The sequence below is a fragment of the Pteropus vampyrus genome, unplaced genomic scaffold, assembly GCF_000151845.1.
Source record: "Pteropus vampyrus isolate Shadow unplaced genomic scaffold, Pvam_2.0 Scaffold268, whole genome shotgun sequence".
Taxonomy (NCBI): domain Eukaryota; kingdom Metazoa; phylum Chordata; class Mammalia; order Chiroptera; family Pteropodidae; genus Pteropus; species Pteropus vampyrus.
In genome coordinates, this window is record NW_011889049.1 from 187,413 (window position 1) to 198,779 (window position 11,367).

At 50.9% G+C, this 11,367-nt stretch overlaps 1 protein-coding gene across 5 annotated transcripts in view; it reads right to left on the bottom strand.

The window, feature by feature from the left end:
• The window catches only part of EVL (Enah/Vasp-like), a 133,853-nt gene that overhangs the window by 50,847 nt on the left and 71,639 nt on the right, over positions 1 to 11,367 (bottom strand). For 3 of the 5 annotated variants that reach the window (XM_023520485.1, XM_023520483.1, XM_023520482.1), the window contains exon 2: positions 5,244 to 5,412. In XM_023520485.1, coding sequence (XP_023376253.1) covers positions 5,244 to 5,378 — 135 coding nt within the window. In that variant the 5' untranslated portion in view covers positions 5,379 to 5,412. Of the gene's footprint in view, positions 1 to 5,243; positions 5,413 to 10,900; positions 10,981 to 11,367 lie in introns of those variants that run through there. The other 2 variants (XM_023520484.1, XM_011375251.1) reach the window with 1 other exon arrangement.

Below are 11,367 nucleotides of genomic sequence, written 5' to 3' on the forward strand. Positions count from 1 at the left end.
GGCCGCTTCTCAACATGATCGAAGAATAGTGAGGGTTCGAAAACCAGCTACTTCATTTAACTGATAATGCTGTGTAGTCACAGCCTCCAGATAAGACCTGAGTGAGGAGTCCGGGTCCCTTGGGCCCTGTCCTGGCCCTGCCACCCAGCTGTGTCACCCAAGGGGATCACTGCACCTTTCTGGGGCTCAGTTTCTCCAATTATAAAATGGGGATGAAAATCCTGGCTCTCCTGACCTCACAGGTCACTGCCCAGGTCACCCTGTGATGCACGTGTCACTGAGACTTCTAGAAATGAAGATCCTTTGGGCAACAGTCTCCAAATTCCTACTCCTGCCTCCGAGGGCCCTCGCACAGGGTCTGCTATTTACAATGCGTCAACGAGTGGGTGATTAGTTAGAGCAGGAGCCCCCAACGCCTGGGCCCGGACTGGTACCCGTCTGTGGCCTGCCAGGAGCCAGGCCGCACAGCCAGAGGTGAGCGGTGGGCAAGCGAATGAAGCTTCATCTGTATCTGCAGCCGCTCCCCAGCGCTGGCATCACCGCCTCAGCTCCACCTCAGATCATCAGGCAGTAGATTCTCACAGGAGCACCGGTCCCCAGTGCCAGAAAGGTTGGGGACCGCTGAGTTAAATGATAACTCAGAAAAGTCACAGTGTGCCGCACAAATACACAGCATTATTAATACCTTTGTTATTAGTCAATCAAGAAATAGCAACTGGCTGCCGGAAGCAGCGCCTGGCCCAGCAGGGAAGCTTTGGGGAGAAGACGGGAGAGTCCGGGCGTCCGGGTGCTTACATGCAGTCAGGAGTCCGACCAGTCCGTCTGACCTCTGAACGCCTCTTTCGGAAGCCTAACGGAGGACTAGTTCTAAGGTCTTTAAGACTTTATTTAGCAAGTGGGTCTCAGTGAAAGCGTGGGAGGTCTAGAGCCGTCACTCTGTGTCCCTAAGCCCTCGGCTCAGAGTCACATGATCTACCATCACAGGCCTCATTAGTCATTAGTTTCCTTATCTGCCAAGTGGGGAAGAATGTGACATGAACGTGGCATGGCACCCCCCATGGTGTGCCGTGAGGATTAAATTCTGCATGGAACTCTGGCGCAGGGCAGGCTGTCAGCGTTAACTGCGGAACCAGAGATGGGTGTACGCGAGCAGAGCGGGGACGGCCTGCTGCTCGTGGCGCTTTAGCGGAAGTACGAGATGACTTCTCAGATCTCCCTTGGCTTTGAGCTGGTTTTGCAATCTGAACTTGGAGATAACTCCGTCTACTGTGCCCTGGTCAGGAAGGTGAGCTCAGGGAGAGATTCGGAGGTGCAAAGGGATGTGGCCAAGACCGCCGGCTGGTGGGCTGCGGCACTAAGCTGAGCACCCATGTTACTGAGTTTATAAATATTTAATTCTTTTTGACTGCTACACAACATTCCATTTTTTGATATATCACAAATAACTTATCCATTCTCCTGCTGATAGATACTTGTATAGTTTCTAGCTGTTGGTTATTATGAATAAAACTGTTATATTTTCATGCATGTCTTTTAGTGGACACAGGTACTCATTTCTCTTGGGTATGAACCAGGAGTGGGTTATGGAATAGGTGTGTACTCAGTTTTAGTAGGTCCTGTCAAACCATTTTTCAAAGTGGTCTTATCAATTTATACTTCCGGCTGATGTCAGCATCATGGAGGAGTGAGAAGGTCCCTTTGTAGCTCCCCTTAAATTTACAAGTTGGGCATCTATAACCCAGCAAAGCTTAACACACGAGAATGCATGAGAGACCCACAGATGGGAACATCCGAAGGTGGGTGTATCAGAACGCGTGGGGGAGGTGGGACGGGGGAAGGGCGGGGATGGTGTCTATAGTGTAGTGGCTGCTGAGGCCCCAGCTAACATGGCAGTAGTGGAGTTGGGGTACAGCCCCACACTATGGCCCCGTGGAGGGTAAGAGGGGCAGAATAGCGTTGGTGTCGAGAAGCTGGCTCCGCCCCTTCCATTGTTATGGAACCGGTAGCCACGGTGACATGCGTCTAATAGCACAGTGGTGCCAGGGAGCCACAGGGCCATTAGTAACAAGATAGCGCTCCTGGCCTAAAGACCTGGCTTCCCCCACACCTGCCACATCCCCCCACTATGGTGGTGGTGCCCTGAGACAGAGGTAGACTGGACATACCTACCACCTGGTCACCTCAGAGTCAACTTCCATGACAATGGCACCCCCCTTGATAAGAAGAAACAAAAATTTGCTCTATAGCACCATCTACTGGGAAACAAAAGACCTGTAATTATCAGCCTGCTGAATTAAGATCAAAACGGTATCTAAACAAGAGTCCACTATCTCGAATGAACAATCTCAAAGTCACAGAAGACCGTGATTTAAATGACAGAATTCTAGACTGCAGCAATAAAGAAACTCGACAAGATACAAGCAAACTCAGAAAGGCAGTTCAATGAGCTCAGGAATAAAACTAATAAACAAGAGACGGAAACCATGAAAAAGATATATGAGATAAGGAATGCATCGTAAAATACTGGAAACAGAGCAGACCAGATGGAAGAGAGAATTGGTGAGCTTGAAAACGGAAATCTAGAAATGATTCAGGTGGAAGAAGAGAACTAGAATTAAGAAAAACGAAGAACTCTACGAGAGTGCTCCGATGCCCTTAGAAGGAGCACGGTAAGGGTGACGGGTGCCCCAGAGCGGGGGGAGAGGGAGCACCGACTCAAACGGATAACTGATGAGACTTCTCAAACCCAGGAAGGAACCAGACATTCGAGCACAAGACGCTAACGGAATACCTAACTACCTCAGTGCAAAATGACCTTTTCTTGAAAACACATTACATTAAACGTGTCAAAAGTTAATGACACAGAAAGAATTCTCAAGGTAGCCAGGCGGGGAAAAAAACAGTAACCTACAGAGAAAACTCCATCAGATCATCGTCAGATTTCTCAGTAGAAACCTAAGAGGCCAGGAGAGCGTAATGATATATTCAAAATACTGAAAGAAAGAAACTTCCAGACAATGCTATATCCACAGTTATCCTTGAGATATGGAGGAGAAATCCAGGCTTTCCCAAACAAACGCTGAGGGCGTTTAAACCAACCCTGCATTACAAGAAATGTTTAAAGGAAGTCTTCTACCGGAAATAAAAAGACGAAAGTATACAAAAATTTTGAGTAAGGTGACAGACGGAAGCAGGAAATTCCAACTCTATTTCTGAATAGAGTATTAAACAATTACAACTAAAGGTTAAAGGGAAAAAAAGCATTAAAAATAGCTCTAACTACTATATTTTGGCGATAATTCTTGTACCGTTATTCTCATGGGGTTATTGGGAGACTGAATTAATAGACATAAAAAGTGGTCCATAAGCCAGAAAGAGACTAAATGTGTAAGATATTCCTATTTGATTATAAAACCAGAAATCACTGTCTCTCTTAAAATGTTTGACCTTTATAATCCAAACTGACTGGAAACAGACCTGTGAAAATTAGCCTTTTCTCCTGAGGTCCACAAAAGTTATTGAGGACCAAGTTTCCTGTCACTTTCTCTAACGCCTTAATTTACGAAGAACCTCCATGTTCTATGTCCCATCCGAGGAGAGACTGTGGGACATGCTCCCAGTGGGAGGCTGTGCTGGTGACTCCTGTCAGACACCAGGGCCTCTCCGAGTTAACGTTGACACGGCCTCCGTGAACTTACACAAGAGACCAGGGCGGACTGCTGCCAGTGCCCCGCACGGGGAAAAGGCCCCCTTCCAAACGAGCCCCAACGGGTGGCTTCCTCTGAGGGAGGCAGCGAGGTACTGAGAACAAGGTGCACGCTTGTTCCGGGAATCCCGTCCTCCAGCCCGTGCCTCTTCCAGCACCGTGCCACCCTCCCGGTGTGCCCTGGGGCAACCGAGAGGCAGGAAGCGAATGAAAAACTGGTCATAATACAAGCGATCGCTCAGGGGACACCATCAAGACCTGAGAACTGTAGCAGGTAACGGTCCTTCTGTAAAGGTGAGTACCAGGCTGCTACAGCCCCCGCCCATGGGCGTTATGAAAATGTATCAGAGGTTCTGGTTGTCGCCATAATTGGGGCCAAGGGTGCAATGTATGGTGTAGTGTACCTCTAAAAGGAGGAGCCAGAACCAAGGAATTGGAAGGACAAGGAAATAGTTTCTAGAAGGTTTTTAGAAAGATCTTCCTACCTGTAGGCTCATCAATAAGGGAGAGGGGTGCCTCTGAAGGTACCCAGAGTCCCTGGTTGGCCAGACTGCCTTTAACCAGGGGTCCTGGAGTAGTAATGTTCCTTTCGCCACAAGAATCTGAAACCTAATAGGGCTATTTTGGTCAAAGCAGAAACCATTCAACAGGCAACACAGAAAACAGTCTTAAGTTTCTGTTCTCTCTTTGCTAATATGCTGATTCCTGCAGACAGCAGCTAACCTGCTGCTCAGCTTAGCGGCTTAACCAACAAAGGACTCCAGAAGATGCCATTTAGGTAGAGTTCTTCACAAATGTTGAAACTACAGACCTGTTAATTTCAGTGCTAAAAATGTCCTCGTCAGTCATGAAGAGGTGGGGGTCGAGCACTGAAATAGCAGGCAAGGTCACTGTGGTTAGGCTACACGACCGCTTTCTCCACGTTTCTATCTTAGTCCATGTCACACCAGACTGTTCTGTCTTAGTTACGCGTACACGACTTACCTTGTATTTGCAGAGGTGCTTACCAGGTACACTCACAAACTATCATATCTGATTTGCCTAGGATGTACGATCAGAGAGGGAAATGATCCTAGATTCTTCAATTCATCTTGGTATTCCTTCTGAAATAAGACTTAGGAGGTTGATGAACCGAAAATCTCTATCGTTACGTTACTTATAGCTATGCAGGCGCAGGATAAAACCAACGTATCCGCGCGACACATTTCCGAAGCTGTTGCACATCCGCTACTTTACTCTAATGTGGCACTGTCGCAGTGAGGTAGGTGGGGTGTGGATCCGTCTCTACGACACAGATGCGAGACTGAAGCTCAGAAAAGACAGTGTGCTCAAGGTCTCACGCCTCAAGAGTCTGAGGACAGAGAGGAAATCTAAACCCAGATTTTCGGACCCCAAACCTTGACCTAATTTTTTTAATCTCTTTTCACTGTGTGCGTGCAGGCGTGCACAGGTGTGTGTGTGTGTGCGTGCGAGTGCCTGGGTGTGACCTGTCGGTGCACACCGCCCCCACGGGTGTGTCCTGTCACCGGGCACTCACCTGCTGGTCCTGAAGCTTGACTCCGACGACTCTGAAGGTGTTGCTGGCGGTGTTGTGGTAGATGTTAATCCGGCTGAACCCCTGCTGGCCAGGTTTGATTGGCACCCACTTCTTACTGGTGTCATCGTAGACCATCACGGAAGCCCGGGCTTGGCAGATACTCTGTTCACTGCAGAGCAAGAAAAGACTTAAGTGTCAGCGTCGGCTACAATGGAGGGAGGCTGGCTTCATCCTCTTCTGAAACAGAGGCCAATGGCTGCTTGACGCAAAGACACTTTCTAACTGCCAGACCTTCCGACCGTCTACGGAAAGGCTGCTCCGCAAGGTGAGTCTTCATTCTCCGGGGACCACGGGGAGTGGAGAGGTTCTGCACCAACACCTTCGGCAGCCTGGAAGGGATGCACAGCTTTCCCTCAGGGGAAAAAGGCGCCTGAATGAGGAAGGAACTGAGACTACAATTTGCCGACGGTCCACAAGGTTCCAGGCACTGCGTCAAATGAGACAACGCGTTAACGCACCTAAGCGTCACGACTCACGAAGTGGCGGTCACCACCCTGGGCGTTTCGTAGATAAATAGAGAGTGGCTCGGAGACTTGGCAAGATTTGCACGAATCCACATAGGTACTCAGTGATTCAATCTGGGATTGCCCACCAATTCTGACTCTAGAGCACGAGATAACATTCTTGCCAACACCCAACGAAATGCTCAATTTATGAAATTATGATAGGGTGGCATCGTGCAAGCTACACAGACAATAACTAGGTGATCTTCTAAAGAACGGAGCGATACAAATGAAAATAAGGAGATGATGCGCCCTACTCTGCTGAAGACATTCATTCACCAAGTGACTTCATCTGTTCAGAATGGGACAGAAGCCCAGGGAAGAAACCAAAAAAGTCCCCGGAGAAGGAGAACAGTCACCCCTAACATCGCGTACAGCTGTTTCCACTGTCTTCGAAAGGAAGACATCTCTCGGTGCCCACGGGCCTCTCCACCTACATAGAAGCCTAATAACCTTGAACATTCATCTCGGTCTCAAGCACATAAGAATCCTCAAATTAAAAAGGTAAGGCGTGGTTGTGACCGGGAGGGTGCACCCACACCTGCGAGGAGTGGCCATCACCCGAGGGGGAGGGGCCACATCGACACAACTGAAGAATTAGAAACAAAAAGTTAAAAGCCTAAGGAACAACATGGGCCCAGTTCATGTAAGCAGAAGTGTGTACAACGGTCATAATGATAAGACCAAGCCACCGGGAAAAATCACATTGTGGTCACTTTACCATATTTAAGGCAGGGAAACAAAGTATTAGAAAAAGATCCCACTCCCCAGCCCTGGTGGTTACTGGGTGACAAAACCGTGGTTATTAGGAGACTGGCCCTCCGGGACTGGAAACTCCACCCACGTGGCGTAGCCTGCGTGTTCCAGGGGGCACAGCCGCCTCAGGACCCAGCTCCCCAGTGACTCCGACGGCGGACAAGCCAGCGTACAGATTAGTGTCATCTTAACGGTAACTCGGGGACAGTGCACACACAGGCCTTCTCACACCTACCCCTCAGCTCACGCGACACGAATCCCTGTGCGCGTTTTACGGTTGTCCAGCCAGTGACCTCACGTGTCAGCGCTGGGTCTCCAGCTGCGCGACCTCCCCAGCTCTACCCTGGGGTTTACAAGTCTAGAGAGTGATTGACGTGAGCTGTCCCAGCCTCGTGCTGAGCGCTCTGTGGACAGACGTATAAGGAGCGAATTATGTGGGTTTTTTGCACGTGTGCAACTGTGCTGTTCCTTTTTTCCCATCATTAATCATTCACTGAACAAATTTTTAAGGGGAAATCCGTGATGAGCAGGGTAGGCATGAGTCCTCCCAGAAGACAGCCACATCGTACCGCGAGGGAAAGAAAAAAATACACCAATGGCACTTTGCTTTGCTTTGTGTTTTTGAGCCTGAAATCACGTATCTTTTGAGAGAATATGCTTAGGAGGCATTATCCTTCCCCTAGCTGTCTTTGGGCGAAGGCCCTGTCCTCGTGAAGTTTGCTAGAATCTGACAGGCCTTGGTTTAAATGACAGTTCTATCCCAATATAAACCGACCGGAAACCTGGTTAAGGGCTGGGCTGTGTCACTCAGTGCTGCTGGGACACTTGACTGCTGGGACCCTGGCTTAGGAGTGGGGAGAGATCCTGAGATGCAGCCTGGTGTCAGTTAACAAAACATGGACTTTACTAAGACAGAGGGATCTGAGCGAAACCCCAGCCGCACCACCTGGCATGTGACCACAGGAGCCCTGGAGATGATTCTGGGGCAGCATGTCCAAGAAGGCACAGTGTGGCAGGGCCATGCTTTCTAGAATCCCTGAGTGGCGGCCACTGAAGTGTGCCCTTCAGAACTCCAAGGCCAGTTATGGGAGCAGAGCTGACCAACGGTCCCAGCTGCTACCTCTGGATGGCCACCACGTTTGCAGAGGCCATGCTTTTCTAGGCTGCTCTCCGCCAATGACTGAAATGGCAGGGCTGTGAGGGCCAGCCATTCCTGCCCGACACAGGGCTCTCCCCCGGCCCGGGGCCACCTCATGGCCCGTGCACTGTGGTCTGAGACACTCCTGACTCAGCCCTATGCCTTGACGCACCCCACACTCCCCGCCTGCTCTCGCCCTCCTATGTTTCATGTCGGCCGGGTCCGATTGAATCTCTTATACTCTAATGGACCTCAGGGTCTTGCTGTCTGCTTCTGAAAAGCCCCGAAGCGACACGCCCTGCTACCACGCAGTTTCCCCGAGGGCAGGGGTGTGTCCGTCTCCTTCTCCACGGAGCCCCTAGAACCTGGCACAGGGCGGGTGCCTAGTCAATGCTCACTGCAGACTCTCAGGGCTAAAAAGAAGCTGAGAGGTGGCCTGGTCCACTGCCAAGTCCAGCGCAGCATGCCTTCTCGGCAGCCACATGTGCACTGAGCCTCGGGACGAAAACCCGTGACGGGGAACTTCCTACTCTCCAAAGCAGCCCATTTTATCAATGGCTTTAGTTGTCCTCCTTGTCCTAAGCGACATTCCGCTCACTGCCCTCCGGAGTTACAAAGGTGTTCTGGATAGCCGACGACAGCCCCGTGGACAACTGAAGGGACAGCTTGGTTCTTCCATTCGTTGTTCACATGACAAAGCTACAAGCCCCCCCGCCATCCGTCACTCTCCTCTAATGAGTCCCAGTTTGTCACATTTTCTCTTAGTGTCTGGGTCCTACGATTGGATATGATAATTTCATCTTAGTTGGACAAGCACAGACGCCAATGCGTCAAAAACATTTAGTGACGGAGAGATGAATGTGACAATCACTGCCCTAGGCGAACCCGCAGCTACTCAGGAAATGAGACAAATGCTTACACACCTCACTTGGCCTGGAGGGGTTGGGGGAGCCAGGGGAGACTTTCTGAAGAAAATGCTGTGAGGGCTTAAAAATGAAGAGCTTTCAACCCCAGCGAATTCAGGAAGGGGATGTGGGATTCGAGGGGGAGGCGACCAGCCAGCAGAGGCGGTGGGGGCGGGCCGCGCTGTGCAGAGAACCACAGTGCCACCTGTGCCTCTCACACCTTTCCGGGTTGCTTGGACGGAGGAATAAAGTGCCCACTGTGCACCTGCCCCTACTAGGTGCTCGAACACCGGTAACTATTTTTCTTATTGTAATTACAGCCACAGGTTCCTTCTTCTGTTGTTGTTTTTAACACTTAAGGTTCAAATTGAACTTGCGGTTAACCAAAAAACCTTGTTGTTTTATTACCCCATTCGAATAGTGCTTGTCTGTCTCTGCTTGTTTTATTCCCACTGACAAAACCTAAATGTGAGAAAATACTCATTTATTCTACTTAAGGTGTGTCTTGCTTATTATCGCCTTGGGGTTTTGGTTTAATAAGCTCTTGATTGTTATCTGCATGATCAACTGCCTCCTCAACCTGGATGACACGCGCGCGGACACACATATCCAAAGGCTTCCTAAACTTCATTTGTCTAAATCCATATATCGTGAGGAAAGTAAATTTTTTTTTTAAGAACGTTATTTGTTGAATGACCGAATCACTGAACTATTTTTTAAAAACACGCACATACAAAATTCCTGTTACTAAATTTAAAGTCTGTTCTTGGTTCCTCCCCACCGGCCCCGTTTAGTTCATGTCCGTGCAGACACGGCCGGGGGTCCCTGAACCTCGCGATGCTGGAAACGGAACTACGCTGATTCTCGAGAGGGCGTCGTCTCGGACAGGCTGCTTTTATGTGATCAAAAACACCAGCTGACAAGTGGGGAAAACCAGTCGAAGCACACTGGTTTGTTCTACACGGCGATGAACCGCCAGGCTGATGGGCTGTTCAGGGGGCTCTGAGCAGTTTCCTTGTCTGTCGGAAGTCAATCCAGCCCTTCTGGGAAAGAGCAGGCTCCCGCCCCCAACTCTCTACACGTCCAAGAGGAGTTTGTGGGTTCCTCACAGGCCTATACACACGCCGTCCTCTTTCCTGGAACCGGAATCCCCTTCCAGCCCACAAATGTCTTTCAGGATTTTTCCAGGCGTTTACTACAAAAACCGAAGGACAGGGTGTGAGTTCATAAAGTCAGGGCCAAAGGATGTAAAGCCAAAAAAGGGGACAGAGAGGACCGGGGTGACTGCAAGAGGCTTGTTGGAAATCGTGCGCCCAGGCTTGAGCTTGAAAAAAGGATAGCGTTTAGGCCTATGACAGCCGGCCCCTGCGGCCCGGTGCTCATTTCTGCCTCTCGGCACTGCACTTACCAGTTTGTCCTCCTTCTCGGCATCTGCTTACGTATCTGTCTGGCCCACTCAGCGGTGAGCTCCTTGAAGGCAGGGACCCTGTTGTTTCCCCTTTGTAAACTCAGACCTTTGCATTCTGTGGACACTAATAATTGCACATAGAAGAAATGACTCTCTAACTGTGAATAAATACGTTTATGACTGTGCGCCCACGCGAACATCCCACTTACAGGCTCACTCCATTTATTCTTAGAGAGAGTCGCTGCCAAATGACAGCGTCTGTGACAGACCACCATCCGCGTTCCCCGTCTTGCCACCGCTGGGTGGGCCTACGGTGCAAAGCGAGGCTGCCGAGGGGGCGGGAGACTGGCCTCCGGCAAACATGGGCTGCCTTCCCTGGCCCCTGGAGTGCCAGCCTAGAGGCCTAGAGGCCATGTGATCTGTTGCCTGGATGTCTCACTGGGAGACAGGACCAACACCTGTCCGTCCGTCCGCCCAGCGCTGGCCCAGTGGTCCCGCTCAGCCCGATGCCCTGACGCAGTGGCTCCCTTCGGATGGAGCAACCCATCACTCTCTGATGTGGTCTCCCCAGCAGGTCTGGGACCGCGTGTGCCTGGCACTGAGGGGTCCCGTGGAGGTGTGGCATTCAGTGGTCAAACCAGGGTAGTCCTGGGCAAACGGCGGTGAGTGTCACCGTACTGGGAACACTTCTGTCACTGCCGTAACGATCACAGATGTGAGCTGGCACCTGCTCCCTACTCCTGCTCTCCTTCCCGCTCCATCAGCCGCCTGCCCACGTCCTCGCCACGTCCTCGCCACGTGCTCCCCACTCGCTCTCCACATCCAATCCCCCACTGGAACCCGGCTCTGTCCCTAAGACACACTTAACTCCGAACCAGGCCACCGACCTGCCGCGTCCCAACTCCAACGGGTGCTTTTCGGCTCCCGCGTCGCTCGCTCGCTCTCGTGGCATCGTCACTGCTGACTACATCCTCGTTGGTGTCGACCCCTCCGCCTCGACTCCGTCCTCCCGTCACCCGGTCCCCCACCTCCCTGGCGATTCCTCGTCAGCCTCCTTCACAGGTTTTCTCCTCACGCTTACATCAGGGGTTCTTAAGGCTTAAAGAGTCCAAGTACCCCCTGAATTATTCGCGGGAGTGTACGCGCTTTCTCTGCAGTGGGCCTTCACCGTGTGCCCAGCAGGTCTTTGCTCCAGAATAGAGTTTAGAGCCGCCTTCAGCCTCGGTGTCCCTCAGGGTGAACGACTCAGAATTTCTTCTCTTTTCACTCAACGCCCATGGTTCTCTTTCGTGCCTCAGAAGAATGAGGTAAGGTGTTTACAGTACGAACTCTCGGACCCCTCCTTAGGAGACTC